Source organism: Phyllostomus hastatus, unplaced genomic scaffold (genome assembly GCF_019186645.2).
Source record: "Phyllostomus hastatus isolate PE091 unplaced genomic scaffold, TTU_PhHast_1.1 phas_scaffold_200, whole genome shotgun sequence".
In the NCBI taxonomy this organism is placed as follows: domain Eukaryota; kingdom Metazoa; phylum Chordata; class Mammalia; order Chiroptera; family Phyllostomidae; genus Phyllostomus; species Phyllostomus hastatus.
Window position 1 is genome coordinate 8,100,237 of NW_025334016.1, and position 15,219 is coordinate 8,115,455.

The 15,219-nt window shown below is 39.2% G+C and overlaps 1 protein-coding gene across 1 annotated transcript in view; it reads left to right on the plus strand.

Moving 5' to 3' along the window:
- Window positions 1-2,506: 2,506 nt before the first annotated feature.
- MAOA (monoamine oxidase A) overlaps window positions 2,507-15,219 on the plus strand; it is a 68,942-nt gene continuing 56,229 nt past the window's right edge. Inside the window, exon 1 of the mRNA XM_045860451.1 lies at window positions 2,507-2,797. Coding sequence (XP_045716407.1) covers window positions 2,515-2,797 — 283 coding nt within the window. The 5' untranslated portion in view covers window positions 2,507-2,514. The remainder of the gene's footprint in view (window positions 2,798-15,219) is intronic.

The window sequence follows — 15,219 nt, forward strand, 5'->3', positions numbered from 1 at the left end:
TGATTAGAGTCTGGATTGACAATCAAGCTTGTGGTTGTCCATCTTTTCTACTAGCTCCTCTAGTGTATGATCAATGAAAGTCTCCAACTGCCTTGTGTCACCTGTGTATCCTCTGTACCTTGTCCTGCACCTAGCACATATATGAAATAAAATATTTGAATGAAAACAACAGGAAAGCCCTGGCTGGCGCAGCTCAGTGGATTGAGCGTGGGCTGCAAACCAAAGTGTCGCAGATTCGATTCCCAGTCAGGGCACATGCCTGGGTTGCAGGTCAGGTCCCCAGTGGGGGCCACGTGAGAGGCAACCACACATTGATGTTTCTCTCTCTCTCTCTTTCTCCCTCCCTTCCCTCTCTAAAAATAAATAAGTAAAATCTTTAAAAAAAACAACAGGAAAAAGGGGAAATTTAGATAGTATCATATTTGAAAGAGCTGAATTCTTTATATCTATTATTTCTTCTTGTTCTGCTTCAATGTCTAACAAGATAAAAATGATACCTATTTACCCCTAAGTTTCAAATCCTTTTATAGATAAGAGCTATTGAAACTGGATGAAGACTGAATCTCCATTCCTTCCAGTTTCTTCAACAAAATATTATTTGATAGAGAATGGGATGAGGGGTGAGTGGAAGATAGGGTTATAGGTGGGAACAGATAGTAGTTAATGGCCTAGAGTTTTCATTATTTACTTTGAATTCATGTCATAATTACATCTATTTTTGAGGGTTCAGTGATGGCAAATGCACGTCTAGTTGGAAAAAAGCAGAAAACTTAAGGAATAAAAGTAGCAAGACAAGAAGCTTGCTGTACAGTAAAATATGTACATTAAATATTCCTCTTTTCAGTAGGATGGGGGAACATGTTTTTTTGTTTTGTTTCTGCACTTTAGCCATCGCTTGACCTTCACTTTTAAAGTGCAGATCCCACTTAATCTGTGATAGCTGAGGTGTTAATTTTCTCGCCTACTTGCTTCAATTTTGGTTAAGCACTTCGCTTGAAAAAAGTCATGGAAAACCAATAACTGCCAAGTCTCCTCCAAATGATAGTTACCTCACCTGGTCCCCTCTCTAGCTAGGGCGTGAGGCTACGAAGCCCTCACCCAGCCCCTTGTGACGTCAAAAATGAGCTAAACCAAGAGTAGAGGCAGACCTGCTATTCTGCGTTCTAAAGTCGCTTCCTTAAAGTACCCAATTCCTTAAGCCTACCCTGGCCCAGTCTCCTTGCAGTTAAATAGTAAGAATACACCACTAGGTTAAAACTCCTGCCCGGCCACACCCACAAGCTAACTCAGCCACCCACCCACCGCAGTGGCTTCGTCCGGCCACGTGACCACTTAGAACGCTCCAGCCCAACGCTCCGCCTGGAGCTTTTGGAGTAGGCGGAGCCAGGCCGTAACAACGCGTGGTGTTCCCGAGTCTAGGCTCCGAGAATGTCCGAGAGGCCAGCATCTGTAGGGGAGGGGCAGAGAAGACCGAAACTTAAACCACCTGCAGGCACCAGGACTTTGAGATCACTGGATGGTGGCAGCAGGAGTGAGTCAGAGGCAGAACCAGCGCCCGAAGTCGGGACCGCTTCTGACCAGATCCCGGCCCTGGCATCCATATCCGGGTCCAGTACCCAATCTGAGTGGCGGACCGTTTCTTATTTGTCTTCCAGCAGCCAGTCTAACACTTCTACACCAGATGCAGACGATTCCTGGAGCTCCAGAACGCCTTCCCAACTCAGTCCCAGTACTGGCCTAAGAACTGATACTGACTCTAACATCGGCCTTTGGGGCTTTCCCGCTTATGGCCTGACCAACCAGACCCCCTCGTCAGGCTCCCGCTCCAGCAACTTTGAGGGGGTTGCCCCCGACTCCATCCCGGGCGCCGACAATCTTCGGGTGTCAGTACCTGAACTTCCTACGACCAATAACACTCCCCAAGGATCTGTACAAGGAGCCCTCCAGCCCTTGATGCCTGGCTTATTCAGGGTATCAGTACCACCAATACCTCCTATACGCAGTAACACTCCCGAAATATTAGTACCTGGCTACACCCGTTCCTCATTGTTCAGCTCCTCCTGGGATTCAGTGGAAGTACCTCTGACACCAAATAACACCCCGCGGGTGTCATTATCAGAGTCCATCCAGTCCTCAGTAACCCGCTCCTCCCAAGAATCTATATGTGGATCTTTCCCATTCTCGGGCTCCTCCAAAGCGTCTATCCAGGCCCTTGCCCCATCCTCAGTGCTCAGCACTCCACGTATTTCGGTACAAGAACGGGTCATGCTCTTGGGCTCCTCGCTAGAGTCCCTTCAGGGGTCCCCCTCGGTCTCAGAACGGAACATCCCGCAGAGTTCCATACAAGAAACTGTCACGGTCTATCACTCTTCCCGAGGGTTGGTACAAGACTCCAGCCCACCCTCAGCGTCCTGCCTCCTCCTGCGTTCCGGACAAAAACCTCTTACACCGGCGAACTCCTCCCTAATATTGGCACGAAGATCCACCCAGCGCTCAGGACCAGATACTCGTCAAATGCTGGTGTATGGAACGGATTCACCCCAGGACTCTCCCTGGGTTTCAATACAAACATCTGCTCCGCCCTCAGGGCGGGGCTCCGCCAAGCAATCCTGGGAAGAATCGGCTCCGCCCCGGAGCTCCCGGGGAGAGTCAGTAGAAAAGTCCGCAACGCCCTTGGTCATCCTCCCTTCTACACTCACGCCCCGGGAGACTGTCAACCAGGACATGGCGAGTCGGGAGAAGGCGAGCGTATCGGGCAACGTGTTCGACGTGGTCGTGATAGGTGGTGGCATATCAGGTAAGTGTGAACCACAACGGTAGCCGGAGGGGCCCTGGTGGCCCGAGAGTAGATTTGCTGTAGCGCCTGACGTTTGGGGAAGGGGATTGTCTCTCTCCTGCATTTGAGAGTGCAACAGTGGCCTCTACAGCCCCCGGCCGAGGCAGGTCAGGAATGGGGTTTGTGCCAGTGTTGCTGATGGTGTGAACTGGGAGAGGCAGGAACAATACTTTATTACTACTATAAAATACTAATGTTTAATTAGCTGTTGCTGTGCAGTTATATTTAACACTTCATGTGAATTTTCTCCATCCTCAGCAATCCTGACAGGTGGGTAATATATTCGCCTGCATTTTACAAAACCGAGAAACTGAGGTCTGGAGCATTTCAAGTCAAATCACCTAGCTGGCAAGTGTCTAAATGATTTTCTCCTATTTAAGATTCTCACTTCTAATTCCTGAGGTGGCTGCTTTGCCTCACTGATTTCAAGCCCTTTGCCCTAAAAAGCAAAGGACATCAGTATGTGGATTTATGTAGTATTTATGCACTAATAGTATTATTGCAGTCCTTCGCTTTTTAAAGCACCTTTCCTTAGAAAATTTGGTAAGTGAAGAGGAAGAAGGAAGAATTGGTAAGGAAAAATGTTCAAATATATGGCGACAAATGGAAACTAGATTTTTGGTGGTGAGCACAATATACTGTATACAGATATCAAATAATGTGACATATTATAATATAATATAATAATACACCCTAGGGTTATAATATAATAATAAATCCTAGGGTTAGGGTATTGTATTATTATATTATAATATTATCTACAATATAACATTTATACATAACATTGTAACCTATAATATAATTAACCTGAAACACATAATATTATTAACCTATGTTACCACAACAAAAAAGAACAATACAAATAGAAAAAGAGAGAGGGGTGGGCTTTTAGTTTTAACACACCCCCACCACTTTTTTATAACTTGAAGGAAGATGTAGGGCATTTATTGTCCAAAGGGAATACATTTGTGAAACTGGAGTCAAGATCAGGTTAGGGCATGCCTTGTTGTGTCCTTTAATAAGAGCTCCTTCCCCCACTCCTCAAATTATGTCCTGGTGAGCCTAGGTTGCCCTGGTCCTGGCTTGAGTTTGTAACTGACCAATGGAGTGGTAGATGAGGCTTTTCAGGATCATCCTGGAAACCTCATCATGACTAATATATTAAATTGTCACTTATGTTGTCATAATTAATATAAATGTTTGAAATTTACAAATTGTGTTTTAGTCCTAGCTAGAATCCCACACTAATCTGTCCACAACCCAGGAGAGGGTTAATAATTTCTGAAGTATACCTGCAGGATCTGATTTAGAAAGAGGGAGAAAGGCAAGAAGGGCATAATTAGGGTGACCCCACAGTAGCCATTTTTATATATAATCCTTTTGAGAAGACTCTGAATATGTTTACCAATTAATTTTGTGTGAACATAGTTTTTTATTTGGCCTGTTGAGGATACACAGTCTTAATTACCAGAGAAATGATTAGCATAAGCTGTTGCTTTAACAACTCCAGCCAGTGCCAGCAAAAACATGCATGTATGTTCGAACATCAGAGGAAAGTAGATCCTGGTGGAGAGTAAGAAAAAGAAATATTTCCCTTGCTTTCGTTCATTCATTTATTCATTCACTCACTCAACTGCCTGCAATGAAGTGGACTGGTATTTCCAAAAACCTAGAAGCAATATGATGTTTGATCACTGGAAAATAAATATGATGATATATTGTGTAAATTGATTAGGATTTCTGTCTCCTCTCCCATCTCCATACTATCCATATTTTACAATTCAGGGTTCTTTCTGGGTTATTATTCTTGTGTTTTGCTTGTTCTGTGTTCCCATATTTCTTTAGGAGCATTTTGTTTTTAATTTTTCCTCTGCCTAATTACTTGCTCTTTCTCCCTTTCCATACATGGATTTACCATGCAGCTGATGACCCTTGTGCTTTATGACCTTATAAATGCAGGTCCCTTTTTGTTCTCATTCTAAATAAATAACCAGCTTCATATTGAATCTTGTATTTGTAATTTTGCATTCTTTTTTCTTAAGGAGAACACCCAAATTCTGTGAGCTTCAGGCCCCTCAAAACCTGGATTTATCCATGGTTGTTATTAATTAAAAATTAATTTTTTAATTTCCATTTGGGGGAAGAAAAGGGAATTTCTTGCACAGGGGCTCACACTCCTATTCCAAAAGCCAGCTTCCAGTCCATCAGTGACAATGGAAAAGGCACTGGGCTTCCTGTCATATCGTCTCTATCAGTAAGATTTGTGTGATTTTAACACCAAAATTGACCAGAAACACTGCCTTATGACTGTAGTGCCTTCCCAGATGGTTCATAGATGCAAGTCTGGCTCTGGATAAACCTTGCACACAGAGTGGGTGTTTTATTAGCAAATGAGAAAGGCATTACTTCCCAAGGGTTCTTAAGAACTCAAACACATAATTTTCTGTGTGTTTAGCAGTATCCCATGAGTGACTTACTAGTCCCTCTATTGGTTGTAAATGTTTTGGATGTTTCTTATAACTTTTGGCAGGACTTGTACATTTTACGGTGTTACCAGCACACTTCAAATATATGACCAATATGTATCATCTGCAGTAATACTCCTGTTATACAACAAACTGGCTTCCAGAAGAGTACAAATTCTAAATGACATTCCTCAAAAATCAATTCCTTATCAGCAGAATTATCTTTCATTTTGTATATCTTTGACTGCACTCAGAATAGCAATATCTTAATATAACTCCTTTTTGCCATTAAGATACATAAAACAGAGTATATCCCAAAGCCACAAAATCTCTTTTTCTGTACACTCACCAAATAAATTTTTTAATTTCATTACATTATTTTTAAATATTTATTTTATATTTTAGAGAGGGGAAGGGAGAAAGAGGAAGAGAAACATCAGTGTGTGGTCGGCTCTCTCATGCCCCCTACTGGGGATTTGGCCCTACTGGGGACTAGGGCACAATCCAGGCATGTGCCCTAGACTGGGAATCAAACCATCGACCCTTTGATTCACAGGCTGGTGGTACTCAACCACTGAGCCACACCAGTCAGGGCCCAATCAAATAATGTTATATAGTATGTTAGTAGTTGAGAGGGGGAAACCCCCTGTTCATTTGTAGTAGCATAATGGTATCTTTTACATGCTCTCACCTTTGTCCATCATCCATCTATCATCAAGTCCTTTCTAAAACTCCTTTCATGTTTTCTGTAACACTATTGGATCCTGAGTTTTTTCCCCACACTGATTGCTCCTTTGCTATTCCTTTCATTGTGCCCATATTCTTGTGAAATTCTAGTTTTGAAATGGCCTCAAGTTTTCGCTGTTCATTATTTTTGGGCTTTCACGTACTTTCCTCCTCTCCTTCTCATTCTAGGACTATAGCTTTCCCTTATCTATAGAGTTCTTAAGTCTTCAGTTTGAATCCTTTCCTTCCTCTGAACTCCTGTCACATAGCATATATGTTCTTAGATTTTTCACACTTGAATGTCTTGTTCCTCATATTTTACATGTACCAAAGCCCCCTTGCTCTTTGATCCAGCTTCTCCACTTCCTTGACTCTTTGGCACGACCACCTTCCACCATTTTTGGCACATTGTTTTCTATAGCATCTATACTCAGCCAACAGATCCTGCTAGCTCCTCTCAGGCTCTTCCTTTTCTCAATTCCCAGTGACACCTCTGTCCCTAGGACAGAAACTTGACCCCTTCAGCTCACGAGGCTATGAGCATCTTCCCAGTGGCTACCTTTTACTTTGGACTTTCCTTACATGTCCATCCTGCAATGTTCTCCCAGACATGATTTAAAAAAAAAAAAACAACAAAAACTTTTTTCATCACCTCACTCCTCTGCAAGACCTTAATTGTCTATTACCAGTGCTTTAAGCTCCCCTGCATATCTCCAATTATCTGGCCCCACATTTATGGACAAGTAGCATTTCCCACTATCCCCAAAACCAACTATAAGCTTCAATCACTCTGCTCTCTTGTCCTCCTTGCTACACCAGGTATATTTTGTTCTTCCATTTCTTCCCCGTTTTTGTATTTCTTAACATGGAAGTTCTTCTCTCTGACCATCTGCATTTTATCTATTTTCCAATATCTGATTAAGGGTGCTTTCCTTGATCAGTGTGGCTCTCCCTTGATTTTTCTTTCACCTTATAGAGCTTATAATCTATATCTAACAATTTTAACTTATTTTCTGTCTCTATTTCTTGATTTTATTTTAAGTATAGTGGGTCAATTGCTGGCTTTAGGTGCTAGTTCTTACTCATGAATTGATGCAAAGGTAATAAATGACAGAAACCTAGTGACATAAGATTTCAAAATCTGCCCTTAACTGAATATTTGTGAATTGGCTCTCTTTAGGGAGAGATTAAAAAAACCAATACCAGGGAACAATACATACTTCAGAGTCTTTGGGCAAAAGCGGTTTTTAAATGGCAGTCTATCTAGTCCAATCACTCAAGACTTGAATCCTCTCGATAGCATCTCCTTAGTGATTATCTGTCTGTAGCTTTGAACACATTTGGAAAAGAGAATGCGCTATCGTTCAAAGTCGCTCATTATAAATGCAGGTGGCTCTGGTGCCTGGAATTGGTCAAGCATTTTTGGGAGCCTCTACCATATGCCAAACACTGTCTAGATCACAAGGAAAGAGGTATTATATATAAAGATGAGTGAGTAGTGTCCCACCTTATCCTCTTGTAAGAAGTTATCAAGTGGGAAAATAATTGACATTAATGCAGTGAGAGAAATATTAATGTTACAAATACAAACAAACTGCTGGGACCTGGAAAGGTAAGTAGAATTTTTAACAGGTGGAGATAAGAGGATGAAAAAAACAGGAGAGACTAGAGGAGCACAGATACTGAGTCATGAGACTGATCCATACATGAGCAGTGTTTAATTTAAGCCTATGGCAAGAGCTCCAGGGAAGGAAAATAGTTGCCTACTGTGCCCTAGGGATATGATCTTGGGGGTCATTGAGATCATGCCAGTGTGCCACATCTGCCCATGATTTTGGTGCCTGGGTGAACTATGAATGGTTAGTGAGTGCACAGTGAAAACACTTTAGTCATAACAAGGGATAGTCCTTGCTGATTAAAAAGTTTTTCCATATTTTTTGAAATGAAATTTCAAGTGTCATATATTAAAAGATATTTCTGAATAGTGTCTAAGCAATAGAGAACTCATGTATATTTTTTTATCCATGAGTGGAGCTCCACTAAAATAATTGAGAGCACTAGCCTCCCTGAACTTGGTGCTGTGTAAAATCATATTTTGGAGGGTTCTGATTTTTGATATCTTCATGGTTGAATGAGCTTTAGGGTTTATCTTACATTTAATGGGCAATTTTGGCATTTTGCCAGTACTAATTTATTTGAATCTATAAATAATCCTCAACTAATATGAAAAATATGTTAATAATTAAAATTTAATAATTTCAATCTTTTAATCTTTCTGTTATGAGCCAGAAAAGCCATTGTGCAAGAAGATTGACTGATAGTGTTTTGAATGTTGACAATTGAGTGTACAACGTACCACAATTTCCCTTTTTGACATATTTCACCATGATGTCACTTCTGCTAAAGGCATTTTAGACATGTTAACTCAGAACTTGGAAGCACATATTTGTGGTTTTGTAGTAGTTAAGAAAAGCTTACATTAAAAATGCCACTTTTTAGGTGCCTTAGTTATTTAGATACTCTGAAGTTCAGTGCAGGCTGAGCATTAACTTTCTGCTTTTTAGGATATTTCTTTGCCCCTATTTTGGATTTTTTTCTAAAAAATAAACTAATACTTTTACTTTATAAACTTATTTTTATATTGAACAAAGAATAGAAGAAATATATTTTGGAGGGTTCTGATTTTTGATATCTTCATGGTTGAATGAGCTTTAGGGTTTATCTTACATTTAATGGGCAATTTTGGCATTTTGCCAGTACTAATTGATTTGAATCTATAAATAATCCTCAACTAATATGAAAAATATATGTTAATAATTAAAATTTAATAATTTCAATAATAATTAGATAAGTATTATTACTGAAATAGCTATACTTCTATAATTTTATATTACTTGTTTATTTTTAATAATAATTATATAATTATAGTATAACTACAGTATAATTGGATCACAGAGACAAATTATTAAGAAAAAGGAATGTGGAAACCTGCTGTTGGTGAATATTGGGTCATAAAATCTTTGTGCAGGTGTGACATAAACTTATTTTCCATATGACAAATCTTGCCAGTATTTGGATCAGGTATACCAAGAAAAATTGAAGTTATAAGTTTCATATCACTTGCAGGGGTTTGCAAGAGTGTAGACATCCAATTACACTTGTTTCAAGTCTATACTTTCATATATACAAAATGGATAGAGTTCATAATGATGGTGACTTCTCATTTTTAATTGTGGGTTATTAGAACTGCACAAAATGAATCAAAAGAAGTTCATTTACATTTTTAAATGCTGTAGTGTTTGAGACAAGTTGATTATTAGGACTGTTTTATCTTTTTATTTTGAAAAATATTTCATAGTTTTACCAGCAATTTGTATTTTCCTTGGATAATGTATTCCTCATTATGTTGTTGTCTAACATTATGAATCAGGGCAACTTAAACTCTTCGAACCATGATTTTTCCAACTAGTAAAACTGGATATTGGGTTAAGTTCTATGTGTATAGCTTCCAGTATCTTTTTTAGTAATTGGCAGCTTCTTAAAGGTCTGTCTCTTCAGCTTTCTCTTTCAGACTGCTCCTCAACATTTTCTTCATCCATTTTGTTTTCTGGAAATGGTTTGCATCATGTCTCATATTGACATCCTACACTAACTTAAACCAGGATTTGGGTCTTTCTTACAGGTTCTCATTCACACTTTCCCTGTGGCTCCTCTGAGCCTTAGTTAAAAGCCCTTTTCTAGTTGTTGCTAGGCCAGAGTAATTAAAACCCCACTTTGCAGCAATATATAATCAATTGATTAGGTCAGAGTGTCCATAAAAACATAAAAAACAGATTAGCTTTGAGAGTTGACTTGTGTTCAAGGTCACAGAATTGCAGCCTATAAAAGTTCAAAAGTACTAAAACTGAGATTCCAAGGATCAAGTGAATTACCATATGCCACAAAATTCTTAGTGGCATAACTTGACTTTCGGTCCCTAAAATATTGACCATTAGGACAGTGTTCCTTCTATACCCTGCCTCCCTGGGCTTACTCTATAAGGTCATTCATAGAACTGTAGTAAACCTTATTGTTGCTTTACTTTGAGGCTTGATGGTCTAAAACCTAGTAGTGACTGTTGTTACACAGCAATTTATACTTTAGAATATATTACATGTAATGTTACTGATTCATGAACATTTAAATTAAAAATATAGGGTACTCTATTATGTCAAATGACCTTTATATAAATAATTTATTTCTTTCTTGAAAAGTTGTTCCTAGTATGTGCAAGATAGTACATAGTGATTGTTTGAATAGTTTAGATAAATGGTTCTTAATATTTTGGATCAAATGTCCCTTTGGATATCTGATGAAAGCTATTAGACCTTTTCACCAAAAATATGCATATTTATATGGATAGACTTTTTTTCTGCAACAAGCCAATATCTGATGCTATGGAAATTTTTTTAGTATCACTGCCCCTGTAGTGTTTATATTTTGGGCTCATACTGAGATGTCACAAAAGTGGTAATAAATAAAAATTAAAGGACTTATTAGGTCATTAAATAGTTACTAGTAATGAATGTGTAAATAGGCAGTGATAAAAAGTCAAGACATCCTGGTTGAGCTACAAGGTACCTTCATTTTCCACATTAAGACCTTGATAAATGGAACAGTGAGCCTGACATGGCTTGAAAATAAATAATCTATGGAGCCCTGGCTGGTGTGCCTCAGTGGATTGAGTGATGGCCTGCAAACCAAAGGGAGCTGGTTCAATTCCCAGTCAGGGCACATGCCCAGGTTGTGGGCCAGGTCTCCAGTAGAGGGTGTGTGTGAGAGACAACCACACATTGATGTTTCTCTCCCTTTCTTTCTCCCTCCCTTCCCCTTTCTCTAAAAATGAATAAAATAAAATCTTAAAAAAATAAAATAAAAATAAATAATCTGTGGAGAAAACTTTGGTGAAGAAAATGAAAGTCTGTGGTGGTTGATGTGATTTTTTTAGTAGTTTTCTAAGACTGGTATTTACACATCCTACATATTAAAGTGAAGCCATTGTTGCTAAATACTGTCATGTGCCACTTAATGATGATGTTTATGTTCTGAGAAATGCATCGTTGGGCAATTCTATTGTTGTGTAAACATCCTGGAGTATATTTCCACCAACCTGTGTGATACAGCCCACTACAGACCTAGACTATATAATATACCACCATCATATATGCCGTCTGTCATTGATCAAAATGTCATTATGCAGTGCATGATTATACACACTTATGATTTAATATGCATGTGTAATAACTTATAAAGATAATTGATCACTGAAGCATTTGACAAAATTCAGACCTAAATGAAAAAGTCAAGTTCTCTATTTTATCTGTCAGTTCATTTCGGTCTCCAGCAACCATGTGAGGCTCAGGACCCCTTCCTTAGAGGTAGTAACAATGAGCCTGAAGTGCTCTTGGTGCTTGAGATTGGTTCAGAGGTTCAGTGGTGACACAGAGAAGGAAATAAGAAATGAGTGATGGGGAAATGATTTCATGGAGGAAATGGTGCTTGACAGAAGTGCTGTGGATCTTGGATAAAATCTGAAATGTAATGAAGATGACCTTTTAGGTAACCATTTCCAGGTTAAATGAGTTCACTGTGACCTGTGGCTTAAATCAAAACCCTTTATCTTGCATTTATTTGTCCATTCATTTAATAAGTATTTCTTAATTAAGTGGTCACTATATGCCTTGAGCAAAATTTATGGTTTTTGCTCTCTGTTTTCCTGCTTTGGGAATATTGCTTTTGAAATTTCACTCTGAGCTGATGTTTGATGATGCTTTTTATTGTGCTCAGAGTATTCAATCCGAAAATCTAAGCATGCAGTTATATAAGAATTTTGTCATTCAGGGGCCACTTCACTGAATCATAGAAAATTTACTGAAAATCTAGTGTGATGTATACTATACACATTCCTAGGTAGTGACAACTGTCAAAGTTGAAGAAGCATGTCACTTTTAAGAATACATGGAAAGAACTAAAAGAATCAGCAGAGCATAAGCCAGAGCTACATTAAAGCTTTATTTCATTACTTTGAGCTTGTGCTCTAGGCATTGTTCACCTGGGACCTTGTCTAAGGTAGTTTATTACTGTAAATATTTGAACAATATTTTAAGATATGAATAAGCTTTCCTAAAATGTGTTCTGAGGTTTTTTCTTTTTTAAGGCAGAGAGTAGAGAAATGCTGAGTTAAACAGGTGCCTTCAATATAGGACTTGTGAGGGTCTTTAATATGCCAGTGCACACCATACATTTCCCAGAAGGAGAAATAGTATGAGATATCCCAACTTCCATGAGCATTGATACTTTTCATGGAGCATCTTGAGGACTAGTGTTCCATAAAATATTATGGAAACTACTGCTTTAAACCACAGTGCATCTTAGTGTGCAGAATCCAAGGACAGAAGTGTGGTGCACCCTTGGTGTATTTTAAACTTCAATGAAAGAATAGGATGAAAAATGAATTAAGAAATAATTGCATTCCCAAACTTGGGTGAGATCCATTTATCTAAAGTGAAGATGAATGCTGAACAATAATCAAAGAAATTTGTGTTGTCTAGACAACCAGTCTATCCAATTCAGGACAAATTAAAGTTAATTGTTAGTTTTTATCTCTTTATCATTTGAGACAACACTGTCTTTGAGCTTACCAAAAGGGTTAGAAGATTTAGCATTTTCAAAAGCAGAGAATTGTTTCTGAAAGGAAGCAGAATATACAGATGAATATACAGATAGATAAATGGTTGGATGAATGGATGGATAGATAAATGATAGATAGATGATAGATAGATAGATGATAAATAGATAGATAGATGATACAAATGGTTGTATGTACTAAACAAATGTGTGTGCATATTATATTCTCTGTTGCTTTTTGCTAAAAGTTCAATACTGGTTCAAAGACCAGATAATGTACTAGTAGTATTTAGAATCTGCTGAGTTTTAATATTTCTATTGTACCAGGTGGCAATGTGTGCTAAGAAAAAAAAAAAACCAGGATAACAGGATCAGATGATTATATCACTCATCTATATTCACAATAGGGTCACTGGACATTTTTATTTTGTGAAGAATACACTACACTTCAAGGTTTGTTCTAGTGAGGAAGTGGAGAAACTAGATCGTTTGTTGTAGAAAGAAAACCAAATTAAGAACAGACAGTGACCAGAGGGGAGGTAGGAGGGGATAATCGGGGAAAAAGGGGAAGGGTTTTCAGGAACAACTATAAAGGACACATGGACAAAACCAAAGAGAGGTAGGATTAAGGGTGGGGAGTGGGGATAGCTGGGGTTGGAGAGAGTGGTGGAGGGAAAATGGAGACAACTGTACGTGAACAAAAAAAATGAAAGAGAAGAAAGAAGGAAAAGGAAGGGAGGAAGGGAAGGGAAGGGAAGGGAAGGGAAGAAGAGAGGAAGGAAAACCAGAAATTTAACTGGAAAAGATGGCATGAGTGAAATGGACCAATTTCTGTTTTTCTGAAATAGAGCATTGTGAATGTGCTTTAAGAGGTAATGTAAAGGAAGGACCCTTGGCGAGGTAAAGAAGGAAAGAGTAAGTGTGAAGCTAGGTTCTACAGTGACAAGATACTTGAGATTTATATCTCAGGAAGCAAAGGACTATTTCCTTGAAATCTTTTCTTTCTTTTTTTTAATATATTTTATTGATTATGTTATTACAGTTCCATTTCCCCCCTTCACTCCCCTCCACCCTGTACACCCTCTCCCACCCATATCCCGCCCTTTAGTCATGTTCATGTGTCATACTTATAAGTTCTTTAGCTTCTACATTTCCCATACTATTCTTACCCTCCCCCTATCTATTTTCAACCTACATTCTATGCTACTTATTCTCTGTACCTTTTCCCCCTCTCTCCTCCTCCCACTCCCCTGTTGCTAACCCTCCTTGTGATCACCATTTCTGTGGTTCTGTTCCTGTTCTAGTTGTTTGCTTAGTTTCTTTTGGTTTTGCTTTAGGTGTGGTTGTTAATAATTGTGAGTTTGCTGTCCTTTTACTATACATGTTTTTTCTTTATCTTCTTTTCTTAGATAAGTCCCTTTAACATTTCCTAAAATAAGGGCTTGGTGATGATGAACTCCTTTAACTTGACCTTATCTGAGAAGCACTTTATCTGCCCTTCCATTCTAAATGAGAGCTTTCCTGGATAGAGCAATCTGGGATGTAGGTCCTTGTCTTTCATGACTTGGAATATTTCTTTCCAGCCCCTTCTTGCCTGTAAGGTCTCTTTGGAGAAATCAGCTGACAGTCTGATGGGAACTCCTTTGTAGGTTACTGTCCCCTTATCTCTTGCTGCTTCTAGGATTCTCTCCTTCATTTTTACCTTGGCTAATGTAATTATGATGTGCCTTGGTGTGTTTCTTCTTGGGTCCAACTTCTTTGGGGCTCTCTGAGCTTCCTGGATTTCTTGGAAGACTGTTCCCTTTGCCAGATTGGGGAAGTTATCCTTTATTATTTGTTCAAATATGTGTTCAATCTGTTGCTTTTCCTCTTCCCCTTCTGGTACCCCTATAATTCGGATGTTGGAACATTTAAAGATGTCCTGGAGGCTCCTATGCTTCTCCTTGTTTTTTTGTTTGTTTTTTTTTTTTTGAATTCTTATTTCTTCATGCTTTCCTGCTTGGTTGATTCTTTCTTCCTTCTGGTCCACTCTATTGTTTTGAGACCCAGTTTCCTTCCCTTTACTATTGGCTCTCCGTGAATCTTCCTTCATCTCTTTTATGGTAACCTACATTTTTTCATCTAATTTGCGCCTAAAATCAACCAATTCTGTGAGCTTTCTGATCACCAGTGTTTTGAACTGTGCATCTGATAGATTGGCTATTTCTCGGTCGCTCAAAAGGATGAGTCCTGGGGGACTGATCTGTTCTTCTGTTGGTGACATGTCTTTCCCTGTTTCTCCTTTTTATTTTTTTTCCTGGTCTGGTCGCCCTTGTTACAGTGAGGGGCGGAGCCTTAGGTGTTCACCGGGGCTGGGCACCCCAGTCGCTAGATTGTGACATTATATGTGGGGGCGGGGGCGGGGGTGGGAGTGGGGGCGGGAGGAAACAATGGCGGTAGTTCCATTCTCCTGGGATCTGAGTCCCTTCTCTGGGATCCTGGGTTGCGAGCTCTGCCCTGGTCCACAATCACCGCTTCACTGGGTCC